Genomic DNA, 21941 nt, shown 5'->3' with positions numbered 1-21941 from the left:
ATATGTAAACATGTATTGTGGAAACAATGCAAAAATTGATTACAAACAATATCACAACAGTGGGAGCTTAATGCTTCAAGAGGAGTTTTAATTTACCTGCGAACAAAGAAAAACCGAAACATTACTGTGCGAGGTCACAAGGGAAGGTTTCATTTAATACCTACAACAGAAAAGTTACACCTGCCAAGAGAAGAAACCTCAAGAGTTATAATTTACCTACAACAGTCAAAATCACAACAGCAGGCTCATTTGAGCACAGGAGGAGTTTTAATTTACTTATTGCAGACAAAGTTATAAGAGTTAGGGAAGCGGACCACATGAGGAGTTTAAGTTTATCTACATTAGAAAAAAATCACAACAGTTGGGTGAGCAGACCACAAGAAAAAAATTGATTTACCTACATTAGACATAACAGGCAAGCACACCACCAGAGGAGTTTTAATTTACCTACAGCAGAAAAAATCACAACAGTAGGTGAGCAGACTACAAGAGGAGTCTTAATTAAAAGAAAAAACAAAAAAGCAGTAAGGGAAGCTGATCATAATAGTTTTGATTTACCTACAGACAACATCACAACAGTAAGGCAAGCGCACCACCAGAGGAGTTTTAATTTACCTACAGACAACATCACAACAGTAAGGCAAGCGCACCACCAGAGGAGTTTTAATTTACCTACAGACAACATCACAACAGTAAGGCAAGCGCACCACCAGAGGAGTTTTAATTTACCTACAGACAACATCACAACAGTAAGGCAAGCGCACCACCAGAGGAGTTTTAATTTACCTACAGACAACATCACAAAAGTACATGATCACACCTATTTAGAATTATGTGTTGTATACATGTAACGTTATGTACAGGTAATGCTAACATTGTTTACAGGTAACACTTAAAGTTGCCTCTAGCTAACAATGAAGATATCTATTTGTTTATACATAGGTAGATTTATTTTAAGTTATGTTCATGCATCATACACCACCTATTATGCAAAACATCTTGTTAGAAATAGGTAGTTACCAAGTCAAGATATACAACACTTTTTTAGATGGCAAAAACTGATATGTATATTAAACTTCCTACACTGAATGTTAGCATGTCTGTTTATACATATATATACATTCTTCCCAGTGCATAATTTTAAAGATTGGAGAAAGCACTGATAATTTCAATGCACAGTATTTGTCTGAAATGTATATGGTAGTAAGTCTTATTTTACTGGGACACATCAGTTTTTTCTAATTCTTTTCCATATATGTGGTCAGATGATTCTGTGTCAGGGTAGGCCTTGTGAAACAGTCTTCTTTGCTGTATGATTGATATACAGACATAAAAAATGCGAAAAAGCAGGTCTTTCTCAAATTAAAAAGGAACAATTTAAATGGGAATTGGTTAACCTGTAAGAAGGTGATACAAGAGCACTAATGTCTAAACATTGGGACTTTGGTCCTGTACGTTGATGGTTTGTTAATTTTGAATCTTTGTGATTTAGCTATATTGGATCTTACATGAACTTCCATCCTTATGAAATTAATTAAAACAAGTCTTAGAACTTTTCATTTTACCAAGCCTCTGGAGATGGAGGCAGAACAAAAATTTGGTTGACAAGTTTCATAAATCTTATATAAAATGAAGACAAATGTAAGATTCTGTTTATCACATACCATATTTTCTGGGTTATAAGCTGTATTTGTATATAAGTTGATTCTTACCGATTTTTTTTCTATTTGATCATCATATAAGCCGCACCGGAATATAAGCCATATCCTTTCCCATGATATGGTGACCACTATTGTTGATGTTTGATATACCGTTAACATATAAAAAGGCTATTGTAAAATTCAGCTATGGCTGCAAAGTAACCGCCAATATCCAGAAGATTCACATTTAAAGCTATGATTAATTAACTGTACGAGATTGTTATTTTAATTTCAATCTTCAAATCGTCCTGTATATGATTGCAAATGAAGGTTCAAGATGATCTGTTTCAGTCACAAACTTGTGGTGGGCAGATGCTCTTAAAAGATCAGCTCTGTCTCTTCTTCACCAATGTTAGAGGTTTTACATGATAAGGCACTTCTGACAGGTACCATGTAGTTGCAGTCGGTATAATAATGACAGATGATGAAACAACCGACCAGCGACTGCTTATTTTATAAGAGTATAGTAGTATACCATCTCATACTGGTATACTGGTACGCTTCCTCTCTTTTGTTTCATTCTGCCGATTTTGGTTTCGTCCCTATATAAGCAGCACCACTATATAAGCTGCACTCTTGACTCAGGAGAAGAAAAGTATGGCTTGTAATCCGGAAAATATGGTACTTCTCTACATTTTGTTAACAGCATTTTATTAGAATGAAACAAATTCTAAATTAGTGTTATTCTCACTTGTATCTCGTCAGGGTAGAACACATTTATAAAAGTGTTATTGAGTTACCATTAATGAGGAGGTGACTGGTCAGGAATGACTTCTGTACGTGTGTAAATGAGTGACTGTACAGGTATGACTGTGTTATTGAGATACCATTAATGATAGGGTGACTGTACAGGTGTGACTGTGTTATTGAGATACCATTAATGATAGGGTGACTGTACAGGTGTGACTGTGTTATTGAGATACCATTAATGATAGGGTGACTGTACAGGTATGACTGTGTTGTTGAGATACCATTAATGATAGGGTGACTATACAGGTGTGACTGTGTTGTTGAGATACCATTAATGATAGGGTGACTATACAGGTATGACTGTGTTATTGAGATACCATTAATGATAGGGTGACTGTACAGGTGTGACTGTGTTATTGAGATACCATTAATGATAGGGTGACTGTACAGGTGTGATTGTGTTGTTGAGATACCATTAATGATAGGGTGACTGTACAGGTATGACTGTGTTGTTGAGATACCATTAATGATAGGGTGACTATACAGGTGTGATTGTGTTGTTGAGATACCATTAATGATAGGGTGACTGTACAGGTGTGACTGTGTTATTGAGATACCATTAATGATAGGGTGACTGTACAGGTGTGACTGTGTTATTGAGATACCATTAATGATAGGGTGACTGTACAGGTGTGACTGTGTCATTGAGATACCATTAATGATAGGGTGACTGTACAGGTGTGACTGTGTTATTGAGATACCATTAATGATAGGGTGACTGTACAGGTGTGACTGTGTTATTGAGATACCATTAATGATAGGGTGACTGTACAGGTGTGACTGTGTTATTGAGATACCATTAATGATAGGGTGACTGTACAGGTGTGACTGTGTTATTGAGATACCATTAATGATATGGTGAGTGTACAGGTGTGACTGTGTTATTGAGATACCATTAATGATAGGGCGAGTGTACAGGTATGACTGTGTTATTGAGATACCATTAATGATAGGGCGAGTGTACAGGTGTGACTGTGTTATTGAGATACCATTAATGATAGGGTGACTATACAGGTGTGACTGTGTTATTGAGATACCATTAATGATATGGTGAGTGTACAGGTGTGACTGTGTTATTGAGATACCATTAATGATAGGGCGAGTGTACAGGTGTGACTGTGTTATTGAGATACCATTAATGATAGGGCGAGTGTACAGGTGTGACTGTGTTATTGAGATACCATTAATGATAGGGTGACTATACAGGTGTGACTGTGTTATTGAGATACCATTAATGATAGGGTGACTGTACAGGTATGACTGTGTTGTTGAGATACCATTGATGTTATGGCGAGTGTACAGGTGTGACTGTGTTATTGAGATACCATTAATGATAGGGTGACTGTACAGGTGTGACTGTGTTATTGAGATACCATTAATGATAGGGCGAGTGTTCAGGTGTGATTGTGTTATTGAGATACCATTAATGATAGGGTGACTGTACAGGTGTGACTGTGTTATTGAGATACCATTAATGATAGGGTGACTGTACAGGTGTGACTGTGTTATTGAGATACCATTAATGATAGGGTGACTGTACAGGTACTGTGTTATTGAGATACCATTAATGATATGGTGAGTGTACAGGTGTGACTGTGTTATTGAGATACCATTAATGATAGGGCGAGTGTACAGGTATGACTGTGTTATTGAGATACCATTAATGATAGGGCGAGTGTACAGGTGTGACTGTGTTATTGAGATACCATTAATGATAGGGTGACTGTACAGGTGTGACTGTGTTATTGAGATACCATTAATGATAGGGTGGTTATACAGGTGTGACTGTGTTGTTGAGATACCATTAATGATAGGGTGACTGTACAGGTATGACTGTGTTATTGAGATACCATTAATGATAGGGTGACTATACAGGTGTGACTGTGTTGTTGAGATACCATTAATGATAGGGTGACTGTACAGGTGTGACTGTGTTATTGAGATACCATTAATGATAGGGTGACTGTACAGGTGTGACTGTGTTATTGAGATACCATTAATGATAGGGTGACTGTACAGGTGTGACTGTGTTATTGAGATACCATTAATGATAGGGCGAGTGTACAGGTGTGACTGTGTTATTGAGATACCATTAATGATAGGGTGACTGTACAGGTGTGACTGTGTTATTGAGATACCATTAATGATAGGGTGACTGTACAGGTGTGACTGTGTTATTGAGATACCATTAATGATATGGCGAGTGTACAGGTGTGACTGTGTTATTGAGATACCATTAATGATAGGGTGACTGTACAGGTGTGACTGTGTTATTGAGATACCATTAATGATAGGGTGACTGTACAGGTATGACTGTGTTATTGAGATACCATTAATGATAGGGTGACTGTACAGGTGTGACTGTGTTATTGAGATACCATTAATGATAGGGTGACTGTACAGGTGTGATTGTGTTGTTGAGATACCATTAATGATATGGCGAGTGTTCAGGTATGACTGTGTTATTGAGATACCATTAATGATAGGGCGAGTGTACAGGGGTGACTGTACAGGTGTGACTGTGTTATTGAGATACCATTAATGATAGGGTGACTGTACAGGTGTGACTGTGTTATTGAGATACCATTAATGATAGGGCGAGTGTACAGGTGTGACTGTGTTATTGAGATACCATTAATGATAGGGTGACTGTACAGGTGTGACTGTGTTATTGAGATACCATTAATGATAGGGTGACTGTACAGGTGTGACTGTGTTATTGAGATACCATTAATGATAGGACGTACTGTACAGGTGTGACTGTGTTATTGAGATACCATTAATGATAGGGCGAGTGTTCAGGTGTGATTGTGTTATTGAGATACCATTAATGATAGGGTGACTGTACAGGTATGACTATGTTATTGAGATACCATTAATGATAGGGTGACTGTACAGGTGTGACTGTGTTATTGAGATACCATTAATGATATGGCGAGTGTACAGGTGTGACTGTGTTATTGAGATACCATTAATGATAGGGTGACTGTACAGGTGTGACTGTGTTATTGAGATACCATTAATGATAGGGTGACTATACAGGTATGACTGTGTTATTGAGATACCATTAATGATAGGGTGACTGTACAGGTGTGACTGTGTTATTGAGATACCATTAATGATAGGGCGAGTGTTCAGGTGTGATTGTGTTGTTGAGATACCATTAATGATATGGCGAGTGTACAGGTGTGACTGTGTTATTGAGATACCATTAATGATAGGGCGAGTGTTCAGGTGTGATTGTGTTGTTGAGATACCATTAATGATAGGGCGAGTGTACAGGTGTGACTGTGTTATTGAGATACCATTAATGATAGGGCGAGTGTTCAGGTGTGATTGTGTTGTTGAGATACCATTAATGATAGTGTGGCTGTACAGGACTGACTTTGTTAATTAGCTATCATTAATGATAGTGTTGCTGTACAGGACTAACTTTGTTAATTAGCTATCATTAATGATAGTGTGGCTGTACAGGACTGACTTTGTTAATTAGCTATCATTAATGATAGTTTTGCTGTACAGGACTAACTTTGTTAATGAATTACCAGGAAGGAGATGTTTACATAACTTTACTGAATACTTTGCCACTTTCTCCATTCAGGCACTCATTAGAAAGATTAAACATTCCTATTTTGTGGTAGGGTCTGTGGACATCTGTGTAAGATTCAATAATATGACACAGATTCTGTAGAGGATAAGCAAAATCTGTCTCATTAATTTCTCTATCAGGCAGAGAGATTTAGACTTTGGCAGTTGTTTTTTACTGCCATCATTTATTTATCATGTCACAATATTGTATAACATGTATATCCTGCAATATCTTCAAAAATTTCAGAAATGTTTCAAATTAAATACAATATATGTTATTTATACAATAACACACCACAAACAGCTGGGAGAATGATTAAGATACACGGAGATACTTTGTGGACAGGATATTAACAGGAAACGCTACATCTGAGTCTATACTTTCTGTATCAACTTCCTCAGTTGTAACAGCAAAGTCAATGGTCGTAATGTCGACTCATATATTCTGACCAAAAAAAAATCAGAACAATAGACTATTTTGTTACTATTATATAGACTGTATTTTTATTAATGGAGAGTGAGTGTATCACTCCTCATTTGAACTTTGTCCCAAGGGTCCTAAGTAGACAAAGACCTTTTTTTTCTTTTTCTTATAAGCAACACACATATAATAAGATTTGTAGTAACTTTTATATAAAATTGATGTAAACATTTATTTGATCTAGTCTTTTTGATTATGTTTTTGCCTACAATCTTTTTCTTGTTATTAAGCTTTATAAATAGATGATCATGAGACTGTCTGTGAGTTTGAAAATTGTCAAATTTCCATGGTACTTGTTCTTCTAAGTATTTTTTATGAATGTTTTGTTGAACAACTGTGTGTAATGACTGCATATTTGATTGTAAACAAATATGTCCATACTCCAAGGTTTAAATGTCAGACACACACTAATGGTAAACCATCTGTTCAGTTTGATATTTGTTCTGAACAGCAAGGATTGTCTTTCATATATGTCAGTGCTATGAATGTTAACATAAATCACATCATGATCTTGGAACTCTCCTGTGTTTTCAATACTCTTGTAAAGATAAGAAATGATATGATCACATGTTGGTTGATAACTGTATTTATTCTGAAATAAGTCTTTCGTTGGTTCTAAGTCACTTAGCCTACCATATTTGTTCTGAAATAAACTCTTGCTTGACTATAGCCAGTTAGTCTACTATAATTATCCTGAAATATGCCCTTGGTTAGCTATCAGCCAGTTTGTATACCATATTTATCCTGAAATAAGCCTTTTCTTGGCTATAAGCCAGTTAGTCTACTACATTTATCCAGAAATATGCCCTTGGTTAGCTCTCAGCCAGTTTGTATACCATATTTATCCTGAAATAAGCCTTTGCTTGACTGTAAGTCAGTCCTTGGAGGTTATAAGCCAGAAAGCGTACTGTATTTATATCAATATAAGCCCTTGCTTGGCAATAAGCCAGTTTGCCTACTATATTTATCCTGAAGGAAGTCTTTGATTTGTTTTAAGTCCATTACATTAGCCTTCCTGGTACTCAATTGCAGATTACGATCAAAGGTAATGATGCACATAAATGCTTTGTTGTTGTCCTATGATCAGGATAACCCCATCTCCATACTTTAAACCTGACTTTATAACTTGACACCTTGTTTTATCTTAGGATAAATATGGTACTTTATTACCCTTCCTGACCATAAGGTTTGCAGATTGATGTTTGCTACTTTCAAGTTAATTCTCTATTCCAAAAGCATTACTAAATGTACATGAGAAGACTATACTGTCAAAAATCTCCATCTGTAATCCAACAACATTTCAAACACCCAAAACAAATTTTGTCAGTAGCACACTGTGATCACTTGCTATTGAATATATTAATAAAACCTTGTTTGAAAATTCAGCTCCTGGTTTCTGATTAGGATCAAATATGAAAAATGCTGATTTTGGTATCAGATTTTGGCCAACTTCTTCTCAAGTTCTACAAGGTCTAGAAACTTTTTCGTAAATTAGATGACCTTGGCCCATGGTCACATGGTTTAAGTGTGTTATAATCTTTGAATGGTTACTTAACAATGATCAAGATTCATAGGGTGATGATATTTGAGTCATTAGCTCACTGTGATGAATTGCTTTGATTAATTACAATAAGAAAACATTCAAAGTCCAAAAGTGTATGAACAATAAACAAATCTTACTGCTATTATCCTTTTCTCCATAAATGGAAAAAAGAACTTGAGGTTGAAAATAGGCTTTGTTGAAATACCAAATCAGTCTTAACTGTGGAAAGGCTGCCAAATTGTTTAGTAACAATTTCCAGTTATAATATTCATTTCAGTACCTTAATTGAAAATTTGTTAAGGAATAAAATAACAGTATATTATCATGGAATTTGTGTTTAATTTTTGCAGTCGGCTACCAGTTTGGATCCGATCTCTAATCCCACGGATTTTCTATATAACAGAGAAGGCGTGGAACTATTATCCCTACACAATAACAGGTAAGCTATATATATAGGTTTTAAAGGACATTATTACATAAAATGCCATGTTGTTATACTAGAATCCACTGTTTTCTGATATTCCATGAGAAAATGTTACATCACATGGGACATTTTAATGTGACTGGCTGACTGCAATATTTAGAAATCATTATATGACTCTCAGGCTGATATCCAGCCTATATCAGCATGATGATTTGTGGTCATGTAGCTCAAACGCTTAAAAATTCCAAAAATATGTTTATTACAGGTACCAAACTGTAATTCACTGTGTTGTTTACCTGCCTTCAGACTGCCTGTGAGGTTGACAGGGCGAATATTTTTGTTTAACTTGGAAAAAGAGACAATAATATCTAGCTGGTTAGAAGAGTGTTGGCTGATTTAATCTCAGGTAAAGGTCTGAGGGGCATGGTTCGATGACTCATAAGACTGACAGTTTTTTATTCTGATGGAAAATGAGAAACAGACTGGTCTGTGCTATAGTTGTGTCCTTTGATAAAACAATTGCTGTTGGTGGCTCATGATGACTTGTGATGGCTCTCCATGTGTTGTCCAGTGAGGAAGCCATCAGCTACTACAAGGAAACCCATCCTCAAAATGACACGGCTGTTGATGGAATGACAAATGAAATCCAGAAAAAAATGAACAATCTTTCAAAACATTTTAAGCAGGATATCATGGTAAAATTACATACTGGAAAGTGTTCAGTTAGTATTTGTGAACCACAAGTTGGCTAGCTTGGTCTGAAATTACCTGATGCAGAAAGTTTTTTTTCTGGATTTTTCATCTTTTTGTAAACACATATTATTTTAATGTCTTTTCATGGTAAAGTAAACAAATATTTGCCTGTCAACCTATGGCCTTATATCACTTAATTATGTAGAACAGTGAACCGTGAACATGTGTGTCGTTCAGGACCATTGTTTTCATCACGGATTACCGACCCTGTCACCAGGTTGCGTTAAACGAAGTAAACATCATTATCGGATTAACTTGGCCTACCCGTCCGAAACCGCGTGCTAGACACGTTTTAATAGCGATCTGTTGTTTGTCAATTATATATTGATAGATCGGTAGGTATATGAACACCTTAGAAGCCCTGCATACCCAAAAGTGAATTATGTAGTCGTTTCGGCCGATATTCCTTGGCTTGCACGCGCACACATTGTCGAGGGTTTTTAACTGTTTTTGTAGCAATGTTACACTCTCGATATCGTTTGAACAATAAAAAAACGTGTATGTGTTCCAATTTTTTTACGAAAAATGAAGCGTTGAAAGACTTTATAGTGACTTCATTAAAGTTGTTACAAATACTGAGTAAATGTGTTCGTAAATTTATGTGAAATAGTTGCAAAATTAACGTTAAATTCCAATTGAACTTAAAATGGATTGTTTGTTTCCTTTTATTCAATGTTTACAATAGTAAATATATATGTATATTATGATATATAAACTAAGGAATATATACATAATTATTCTTCTGTCAATTCAGCAATTTTGTCTTCTTTGCATGCATTTCATTAAATTCAACATTTTAGTTTATTATTATTAGTTATTGTTGTTGAATAATATACATGTACATTACTTAATGATATATATACTCTTTATTTTAAACAGAGTTACGGTTCTTTGTGGTCAATCTGATCCACCTCACTATTAAGACCACCTCGCTATTAAGACCACTTTTGTCCAGTCCCCAAAGTGGTCTTAATAGCGAGGTTTCACTGTATAGGGAAAAGTTATCTTGACTCTTAGACCAACAGGTAGATAGAGTCATAAGATTGAATAAGATTTGTTCCAAAATGTCTGTGTCAGATATGTCAAATATATTCTGTTTGTAATCAATTTTCTTTCTGTAAGTTTCTATTTCATTTAAAACTGGCAAGTTTGAGGCTTATTATTTTTATTTGCTGCTAATGTGTCTGTTTCTTTAGGATTAAGGTTCCTTGAGAAAGCTATATCACTAATGTGTCTGTTTCTTTAGGATTAAGGTTCCTTGAGAAAGCTATATCACTAATGTGTCTGTTTCTTTAGGATTAAGGTTCCTTGAGAAAGCTATATCACTAATGTGTCTGTTTCTTTAGGATTAAGGTTCCTTGAGAAAGCTATATCACTAATGTGTCTGTTTCTTTAGGATTAAGGTTCCTTGAGAAAGCTATATCACTAATGTGTCTGTTTCTTTAGGATTAAGGTTCCTTGAGAAAGCTATATCACTAATGTGTCTGTTTCTTTAGGATTAAGGTTCCTTGAGAAAGCTATATCACTAATGTGTCTGTTTCTTTAGGATTAAGGTTCCTTGAGAAAGCTATATCACTAATGTGTCTGTTTCTTTAGGATTAAGGTTCCTTGAGAAAGCTATATCACTAATGTGTCTGTTTCTTTAGGATTAAGGTTCCTTGAGAAAGCTATATCAGGGCTATTTTAAACACAACCATGTATTCTGGATCCAAGCAAAAATGAAGATTTTCCTTCAGAAAAAGCATGTGTTGTACTTAGCTTGGATGATGAAGGAAGAAAACCACTTGTATCATACTTCCAGTGTGTTTGGAATGCACTTAGAATATTAATTTAAACACTACAAACCCTCTTAAACCATCACACAAATATAACTCACAAAAGTATGGAAGCAATTATCCTAGTTAAAAGCTACATCTTTTTTGTGAAGAAATATGTCTGAAATGTGGACAATAATATCTGGATTCTCTCAATAGGAACAGAATTTTTTAGCCTTTAGTAACAGTTCATGCTTCTCAGGAAAACATACTTCAAGATGGTTCATCGATACTACTGGTGGGGTTGAGTTGTGCCTCCTGGGTGCCTTATGGCCAGTGGTCAGTCTTTCTAATCAAGAGTTCTTGTTCAGACTTAATTTTTCTGCAACTTCTGTTACAAAACTTTATATTCATCAAACTCCATTTCATGATCCTCCCTAGGGGTTACTGCACACCTGCCATTTATTCTGCTCCAATTGATATAGACATGGTCTGATTTTAAGGTATTTAGTAGCTAGGGCTCCCAATCTTTCAACTTTCATTTAGTCATTTATGTAATCAGGAAGGGTCACATGACCAAAAGTGTTCTTTGATTTCTGAAATAAATTTCCATTTATTTCTTGTGAACCAAGAACTCATTCAGAATAATTATACAACCCACTACAAGTGTTAGGTCAAAGGTCAAACTAGAAACTCATAATTAGGTAGAAATGAGAGATTCTTAGTCAGAAATTTTGACAGAACACTATATTACATGTATTATGAATCAATTCTATGACCTTGAGTTATGTATTATCATGAGATATTTTTCCTTTAAAAGATCAGTTACAGGTCAACAATTGATATTGGTTAAAAGTCAAATTAAGGAAAACAAATAAATAAGTAAATAAATAACTTAAAGTGAAAGTGAAAATGAGAAAATTGAATATTACACCTTAAATTTAGCTAGACAAACTCAAATATTTTGTCCTTAATTTTGATTTTCATGTTTGAAAACTATCACAAATATCTAGTATGTTATTTTGGATATGAATTATTTATATTCATATAATATTTATTTAACATAAGAAAATGTTTTTTCAAAAGTAACTTTATATTAAAAGACTTAGCTGTGGTTTCTGTAATACCACTGAGCACATGTCAAAGCAACTATTGCTTTTCACCAATACAAAATTTACAAGAACTTTCTACCACTCTAAACCTTGTACTCCAAAATGCTGGCTGTGGGTTTCCTTTTTCATTTGGAGTAAAGATTTTCAATCTTACAAATATATTTTTCTGTGATAAAAAGAGTTAATTTTTTCAGTGGTTAATTTTGCGGAAGGGTTTGGTGGATCCCTTGGTAAATTTTATGGAAGGGGTTAGGAAATCCCATGGTAAATTTTATGGAAGGGGTTAGGAGATCCCATGGTAAATTTTATGGAAGGGGTTAGGAGATCCATGGTAAATTTTATGGAAGGGGTTAGGAGATCCCATGGTAAATTTTATGGAAGGGGTTAGGAGATCCCATGGGAAGGGGTAAATCCCATGGTAAATTTTATGGAAGGGGTTAGGAGATCCCATGGTAAATTTTATGGAAGGGGTTAGGAGATCCCATGGTAAATTTCATGCAAGATTCATTGGATAATTCCTTAATCTCATGGAAGGGGTTGGGGGATCCTAGGTAAATTTCATGGAAGGGGTTGGGGGATCCTAGGTAAATTTAATGGAAGGGGTTGGGGGATCCTAGGTAAATTTCATGGAAGGGGTTTGGGGATCCTAGGTAAATTTCATGGAAGGGGTTGGGGGATCCTAGGTAAATTTCATGGAAGGGGTTGGGGGATCCTGTGGTAAATTTCATGGAAGGGGTTGGGGGATATTTTGGTAAATTTCATGGAAGGGGTTTGGGGATCCTGTGGTAAATTTCATGGAAGGGGTTGGGGGATCCTGTGGTAAATTTCATGGAAGGGGTTTGAGGGATCCTGTGGTAAATTTCATGGAAGGGGTTGGGGGATCCTAGGTAAATTTCATGGAAGGGGTTGGGGGATCCTAGGTAAATTTCATGGAAGGGGTAGGGGGATCCTAGGTAAATTTCATGGAAGGGGTTGGGGGATCCTAGGTAAATTTCATGGAAGGGGTAGGGGGATCCTGTGGTAACTTTCATGGAAGGGGTTGGGGGATCCTTTGGTAAATTTCATGGAAGGGGTTTGGGGGATCCTGTGGTAAATTTCATGGAAGGGGTTGGGGGATCCTGTGGTAAATTTCATGGAAGGGGTTTGGGGATCCTGTGGTAAATTTCATGGAAGGGGTTTGGGGGATCCTGTGGTAAATTTCATGGAAGGGGTTGGGGGATCCTGTGGTAAATTTCATGGAAGGAGTTGGGGGATATTTTGGTAAATTTCATGGAAGGGGTTTGAGGGATCCTGTGGTAAATTTCATGGAAGGGGTTGGGGGATCCTAGGTAAATTTCATGGAAGGGGTTGGGGGATCCTAGGTAAATTTCATGGAAGGGGTTGGGGGATCCTGTGGTAAATTTCATGGAAGGGGTTGGGGGATCCTGTGGTAAATTTCATGGAAGGGGTTGGGGGATCCTGTGGTAAATTTCATGGAAGGGGTTTGGGGATCCTGTGGTAAATTTCATGGAAGGGGTTTGGGGGATCCTGTGGTAAATTTCATGGATTGGGGGATCCTGTGGTAAATTTCCCTGTGGTAAATTTCATGGAAGGGGTTGGGGGATCCTGTGGTAAATTTCATGGAAGGGGTTTGGGGATCCTGTGGTAAATTTCATGGAAGGGGTTGGGTAACTTTCATGGAAGGGGTTGGGGGATCCTGTGGTAAATTTCATGGAAGGGGTTGGGGGATCCTGTGGTAAATTTCATGGAAGGGGTTGGGGGTATTTTGGTAAATTTCATGGAAGGGGTTTGGGGATCCTGTGGTAAATTTCATGGAAAGGGTTGGGGATACTGTGGTAAATTTCATGGAAGGGGTTTGGGGGATCCTGTGGTAAATTTCATGGAAGGGGTTGGGGAATCTTTACGTAAATTCCACTGAAGAGAAATGCTTTGGTAAGTTGTAGAAGGGGTTGGGAGATCCTTTAGTAAGTTTTGCATTAGAGGTTAGGAAATCCTTTTTTTTTTTTAATTTTATGGACAGGGTTGGAGGATCAGTTGATAGATTTCACAGAAAGAGCTCAAAATACTTTGGTAAATTTCATGAAAGGCATAGGGGGATCCTTTAGTAAATTTCATGGAAGTAGTTGAGGGATCCTTTAGTAAATTTCATGGAAGGGGTTTGAAGATCCTATGGTATGTAAGCCTAAATTGTCTGCCTGCAACCTAATAGAACTGACTTTCCTTCAAATACCATGTAAAATTGTTAAAAGGAAAAATGGAATTTGTTGGTGATACATGGCTAAAGAATTACCTAGGCTTCATAACATATTACATTGTTGACTTCAATGAATAAGTCTTGAGGGATCTATCATGGTTATAGATAGATGGTGTATAAAGTACGTATAAAAATGTCAAAACTCTGTAGCAGCATTCAGGATAGTAGGGGATCAATGAATAATGTATTATGGAAAAGTTCCAGTCAGCTCCTGATGGGTCATCGGGTTTTATACGATCTTATTTCAGTACTAATTTGACTGACTTTATAAAAGACTGTTAGAATTTAGGTATAAAACGATTTGTATATACACCGATGTCCCATCAACAGGCTGGTGTACTCACGGTTCAGGATGAATAGTTTGATGTCATTACTCAGTAGTCACGTTGCAGATAAAAATCTTTTTTCCAAATTTGTACAATTCATTATTGTTACATTGTATAAAACCATCATGGCTTAAAATCTTAATTAAGTAGAAAACAACTCAATTATTCTTAATTCTTGTCTCACTGCTGTGAACAGTATGATTGTTATTGAGTCTCTGTATAAAAATTTGACTTACAAAGCTAAATCCTCTATTGTAACATTACTTTAGGTTATGGCCTTGAGTTAACTTACTATTTTACTACACATGCAATTTAATTATATGATGCTGTACTATCCTTGTTTTAAAGCCCAAAACATTATATGACATTGGTAATGGCACCAAACTGTTCTTTTGTTTAGAGAGTTTAATTATAAACGACATATTTTTGAGATAAAATATTTGAGGTCCTTACAGCATTTATGGGCAAACATATAATATTTATGGTTATATGCAGCTTTAGCTTGTCTTGTAAAGCCTGCTCAAACAATTGTAAAACAATCAACTTATTAACTTACGTTATTTTATTTTTCATGTTGTGATGAACTACCTGACCACCAGAATACACTGTGAGTATGGATTTGTTCTATTTATATGTTATTACCTTTGTTGCACTTGTCACCAGTCACTTACTGGAGGTCACACATGCATTACCTCACAGTGGTAGTCACTGACTGTTTCACATGCATGTTCTTATAGTTATGGCCAGTGGCTGTCACTCATGCATGTCATAGGTATAGTCACTGGCAGTCACTCATGCATGTCATGGTTATAGTCACTGGCTGTCACTCATGCATATCCTTACAGTTATAGTCACTGTCTGTCACTCATGCATATCCTTAAAGTTATAGTCACTGGCTGTCACTCATGCATATCCTTACAGTTATAGTCACTGTCTGTCACTCATGCATATCCCTACAGTTATAGTCACTGTCTGTCACTCCTGCATATCTTTACAGTTATAGTCCCTCCATGTCACACCTTCATACTTACACACAGTTTCAGTTGCTGGCTGTCACTCATGCATATCCTTAAAGTTATAGTCACTGTCTGTCACTCATGCATATCCTTACAGTTATAGTCCCTCCATGTCACACCTTCATACTTACACACAGTTTCAGTTGCTGGCTGTCAAGCATGCTTGTCCTCCAGTTATAGCCATTAGCTCTTAAACACTTATGCATGTCCTTACAGTCACTTTTGCGGGAACAGTTGAAATGTTTGAAGCAAATGAATCTGCATAAGAAGTATCAGGCAGAGATATTAAGAACTTGTCACTGACCATGAGATGGTTGAAAACCTTACAGTCCTGCTCACTAGCCATGAGAAGGTTGAATGTCTTACAGTCCTAATCACTAGCCATGAGAAGGTTGAATGCCTTACAGACCTGGTCACTGACCATGAGAAGGTTGAATGTCTTACAGTCCTGGTCACTGACCATGAGATGGTTGAAAACCTTACAGTCCTGGTCACTAGCCATGAGAAGGTTGAATGTCTTACAGTCCTAATCACTAGCCATGAGAAGGTTGAATGCCTTACAGACCTGATCACTGACCATGAGAAGGTTGAATGTCTTACAGTCCTGGTCACTGAACCATGAGAAGGTTGACTGTCTTACAGACCTGGTCACTAGCCATGAGAAGGTTGACTGTCTTACAGTCTTAATCACTGACCATGAGAAGGTTGAATGTCTTACAGTCCTGGTCACTGACCATGAGAAGGTTGAATGTCTTACAGACCTGGTCACTAGCCATGAGAAGGTTGACTGTCTTACAGTCTTAATCACTGACCATGAGAAGGTTGAATGTCTTACAGTCCTGGTCACTGGCCATGAGAAGGATGAATGTCTTACAGACCTGGTCACTAGCCATGAGAAGGTTGACTGTCTTACAGTCTTAATCACTGACCATGAGATGGTTGAATGTCTTACAGTGCTGGTCACTGGCCATGAAAAAGTTGACTGTCTTATAGTCCAGGTCACTAGCCATGAGAATGATGAATGTCTTACAGTCCTGGTCACTAGCCATGAGAAGGTTAAATGTCTTACAGACCTGGTCACTGACCATGAGAAGGTTGAATACCATACAGTACTGGTCACTAGCCATGAGAAGGTTGAATGGCTTACAGTCCTTATCACTGACCATGAGTTGGTTGAATGCCTTACAGTGCTGGTCACTAGCCATGAGATGGTACAGTATTGGTAAGGGGCCATGAGATGACTGTATGATTTACAGTACAAACTGATTACTCTTTCCTCTGCCCAGTAATCCTAATTTTACCTGACTAATGTAAGGTAGTACTTAGCAGCCACTTGGTTCATTATGTGGCATATCCATCTAGTTTCCTTCTAATCTTGTATGTATTGGTGTGTTAACTTACTATTTGGGTCATAAGTGCTAATGGGCCAGCCATTTCCTATGAAACTTTACAAACATTAATTTTCTGAACAGGAAAATTTGTCACTACCAGTCTAACACCAAACCCTGAACCCCACAGTTCAGTTCAGTGCAAAGAGTCAAATGCATTGTAAGGCTTGTTCAGACCAAATGTTCTATATATAACTGATCCTAGATAATTGAACAGACTTCTGTTTATCATGACTATATAATCAGTAACAGGCCTGTAGCCTAAAGGTAGTCAGATTAAAAGGTCAGATCGTTGTAATGGTTGGAAGGACCATGTCTTCTAAATAGGAAAAATTACTATTCATCAGTCTCAAGTGTCCTTAAGGTCAAAGTCAATACAAATGAGTCAAATGTCAAATAGCTATGATGTTTCATAATATTTGATATTTTTTACAAACTGCTATAGTACTCTAACAGATATTGTGATGAACATGAGTACAAGAAGAAGTGTCCTAAAGATAATACTGAATTGCATAAATTCTTAAACACTATGTCAAACTTAACAAAGGAATATTCCCAATTTTTAATTATGGGAGATTTTAATTTACCAAAGATCAACTGAAATTCCATATTGGCCACAAATGATCCTGGGAGTTTGAATTTTATTGAATGCTTGCAAGATAATTCTTAAATTTAACATTAATACAAGCTCATTTTGAAATTTTATTTCATATGTTACAATAATTATTCAAAAAGTAAGACAGTTTGTAGACTGTATATGAAAAAGAAAGGAGGTTATGAAGGAATTAGGACAGATAGTATCATTAAGGGAAGAAGTTTTAAAGGGAGAACTGAACATTATGTACTAGTCAATGGAATTTTTTCATGGCAGTATTGATATCATGTTCTACTAGGTAAAGGGCTACATCAAGGAAACCATGTCTTCCATTTAATGATCATATTAGAAGAAAGATCTGTCAAAAAAACGCAGATCATGGCAGTGCTATAGGGAATTTCACAAATATATGGAATATACACAATTGTGAAACCAAGCAAAAGGTATAACCAGAAAAATGAGACAAAAAGGATTTTGGAAATATATCAATTCTGAGTGAAAAGTGGAGATTGGAAAATCGGATTTACAAGATTTAGTGGAATGCATCAAGAAAAGCACCAGAAGACAAAGATTAAGCTGATATACTTGAAACTTTCTTCAGCAGTGTTTTTTATAAATGAACCTATCAGGGATATATCTATAATGGATATTAAACCCATTTAGGAGCTTGTATCTACAAAAAAACAAAATGTAAAAAATAACTCTTTAAATTAGACGGGAATAAATCCCAAGGACCAGATCAATACATTCAAAGGTCATATAAAAATTGCATTTCGTTATAAGTAAACCACTAACAACTACTTTAAACAGATCTTTACAGGATGGCATTGTAACATCAGCATGAAAGGAAGCCAATATCATGGCTATTTTCAGAAAGGGAGCAGAATTGAACCATGGCATGTACAGACTGATAAGTTTCACCGGCATGGTAGAAAAAACCTTGGAAAAAGTAATGCAAAATGCCAGTATTAATTATGTAGAATTAAGCAATCTGTTTAGTGAGAAGCAATTCAGATTTATAGACAAAATATCTACAGTTCTTTAGCTACTGATTGTCCTAGAAAATTAGATATTCTGGATCATGGCAATGAACTTGATGTCATATACATTGATTTCCTGAATGGGTTCAATAAACTACCTCACCACAGACTAATTGAAAATTAGTAATTAGTGAATGAGCAGGTTACCAAATTTTTGGAGTAATAGGAAACAGAGAGTTCTAGTTAACTGAATTTTTTCTAAGCATCACTGGCGCTGAGGTGAATACCTCAGGGGAGTGACCTTGGACCAATATTGTTTATCATTTATATAAATCATCTACCGAACTACATGACATGGAACAATATCCTATTCACTGACAATACCAAAATATATAGGGAAATCAGGAGCGTAGAGGACGGATAAGATACGCAGCAACATCTAGAAAATTTACTGGTTCATCAAGTGGATATTAAAATTTCATCTGCTTAACTGAAAAGTTCTCATGTTAAAGGAAGTAAGAAATTACCACATGACATGTACAGATAACAACATATCTGTAAAATATTACATCTGAAAAGGATATAGGGGAGGTGGTTGATAAGGATTTAAAGTTTTCATTACATACAGTATTGTTGGGCTCATAAGAAGATCATTTGTACACTGGGATGAAATTACATTTGAATTAATGTTTTTACAGTGTTAGTCTGCCAGCATTTTGACTATGTGGCAATTATATGGAATCCTGATGAAGGAAAAGACATCAAAACAATAGAACATGTGTAACGGAGAGCTACCAAATCATGTATAAAATAATGAACAATTCCTATGATTATAAGCCATCACAAGTCATTTAGAGCAAAATGAATCATCAACTAACAGAGGACATAGAAAATAAGGAAAAAATATTGTAAACTTGATATACAAAAATATTCATGTAAGCTAAGAACCATCCATATTTGAAACTGTCTCCAGGGAGAGGTTGTTTGGGCAAATAACATTAGAGAATTTGAAATCGCTTTGGACAACCACTCGCAAAATCTAGGACTGAAATATAACCACATGGTGAGATGGAATTGCATTGGCAGTGATATTTGAACTTATTATACTTATATAAATACATACTCAATATGGACATAAAGGCATTTTATGTCTGCGTTAATAAATTGTCCTATCAAATCCTATTAAATGTACACGCATACAAAATTTCTGCATAAAAAATCCCCTGTTTTTTCCTGTGATATAGACTGACAACTAGCTAATTTGTGGATACTTTTACAGGCAGTTATTGACACATGTTTTGGTGTTGTAGACCTAAGTTGATACTGCATTTAGACTAATCCACAGGTCAGACTAGTTTTGTACTTCTCAGTAACTTTACTAACACTCAGGGTTTAAATAGTTAAACATTTCTGCAGCATTTGTTGTTATTGATCAAAACATTATTGATTAAGGCTATTAGGAATCTTCTCTCAGCAAATCCTACATTTCAGGTGTCGTGGAAATCACCTGTTAAATGCAGCATAATTTCATCACTTAACGTTCATGATTTTGAAAAACACCTAGACAACTTCTGGAAAGATCTTGAACTGAAGTACGATCATACAGCGTCTTATATCTAGTCTAATATTATGTTTATATTAATAATACATTGTATTGATGTGAATACAGAGGCAGAAATGCCAGCGTTCACTATTATCCTATTAAAATCCTATTAAATAATTTATCACCAGTTTACTTATTGGTAAATAGGTATTTGAACAGTGTATATACAAACAACGGCTGATTGTACAATAATGATGTAACTACTTAAAAGTGTTTAAGTAATTGAAATAGATCATTGTTAATTTTTCACATCTACAGTGGTATCCATCCCTTTCAAATATTCCTTTAGAACTTTACATATGTGTTTATATATCAGGATGTTATGCTGTAATCATAATACGGTTTCACTCAGGACTGTTATTATAAGTCAAGGTCACAAGGTCATGATATATATAATGGATTAGGTGGAAAAGGGTTTGTGAGGCAGGGAGGGATATGTACCTAGTGGGATAGCTCAATTTAATATGTTTTTATTATAAATTCACATGGATTCTGGAGGAGGTTGGCGAATTGAATGGCATTATTGATTTTTAATTCCAGTCCATAAGTTTTTATATGATGTAATTATACTGAGTATGAAATCATGAACTCCGCACATGCTGGGTCCTTACAAATTTCAACTTGTGATTTGTAAAAATAAACACCATGCATACATCAAGTCAATGTCACTTATTTACAAAAATTGGTATTAAAGTTTTAAAAGTAATTGAAATATTATGAATTACACTCAAGGTAAACACAATAATTACAGGCAATTGGCTGAGCTTTAAATACTCTTAATTTTATAATTGATGGTTTGAAGTGAAATGTTTACACTGTCCTTGACAGTATTGACTAGATTGAGGTTGATGTACACTACACTGAGGTGGGTTTTGCCCAGCTACATACATTTACTGCTGTATGGTTAAACTGTGTCAGCTGTAGTATATTGCAAAACATTGTCAAAGAAGGCTGATGTTCATGTTTACAGAAAATTTACTCTATATGTAGATGTCTAAGCCTTTTGATGTTTCAGTTGATAGAAAATGTTCAACATAGGTAAATAGTGTTTGTTGTGTGACAATTCTATGTATGTCAACTCCTGCTACTATTCTTGCGTCATACAGCTTGTCATGAGAAGTAATATCTCTCCTAACATCAATGTTTTGTAAGATGTAGAGGTCAGTACAGGTCACCAATCCCTCTTGTTATTCTAGCTTTGTCATCCTCACGCTGTAAATATCTAAGTCATTGTAGTATAATTACACAAGCATCATAATTCACTAATTCATATAATTTTGTAATGCACACACAACTAATTTTAAATGACTTAAATATGAGATGAAATGCCTTGATGACAGATGTAATATATGTGAATGATCAGTGTCACTCTTTTCTCAGACAATTATCTTCATGCTCCCACAGTCATAACAGGATTTACCAACACAACCCTCAATATATAGCTAATGTTTTAGTAGCTAGGATAAAAACCACAGATTACTTGTGTATCAGGGGCTAGAATACAAACCCCAGTTTACCCCTGTATTAGGAGCCAGGATACAAATTCTTAGTTTACCTGTGTATTAGGAGCCAGGATACAAATACTTAGTTTACCTGTGTATTAGGAGCTAGGATACAAATTTTTAGTTTACCTGTGTATTAGGAGCTAGGATACAAATACTTAGTTTACCTGTG

General features: G+C 35.9%; 1 protein-coding gene across 1 annotated transcript in view; it reads left to right on the top strand.

Moving 5' to 3' along the window:
• The window catches only part of LOC132559507 (cytoplasmic phosphatidylinositol transfer protein 1-like), a 38084-nt gene that overhangs the window by 5520 nt on the left and 10623 nt on the right, over nucleotides 1-21941 (top strand). The window contains exons 3-4 of the mRNA XM_060224134.1: nucleotides 8413-8501; nucleotides 15285-15292. Coding sequence (XP_060080117.1) covers nucleotides 8413-8501; nucleotides 15285-15292 — 97 coding nt within the window. The remainder of the gene's footprint in view (nucleotides 1-8412; nucleotides 8502-15284; nucleotides 15293-21941) is intronic.

Source organism: Ylistrum balloti, unplaced genomic scaffold, assembly GCF_031769215.1.
Source record: "Ylistrum balloti isolate Yb309-2 unplaced genomic scaffold, AGI_CSIRO_Ybal_v1 Utg370928, whole genome shotgun sequence".
Taxonomy (NCBI): Eukaryota; Metazoa; Mollusca; class Bivalvia; order Pectinida; family Pectinidae; genus Ylistrum; species Ylistrum balloti.
The sequence above is the reverse complement of the archived record's forward strand: the minus strand, read 5'-3'. Positions and strand labels throughout refer to the sequence as shown.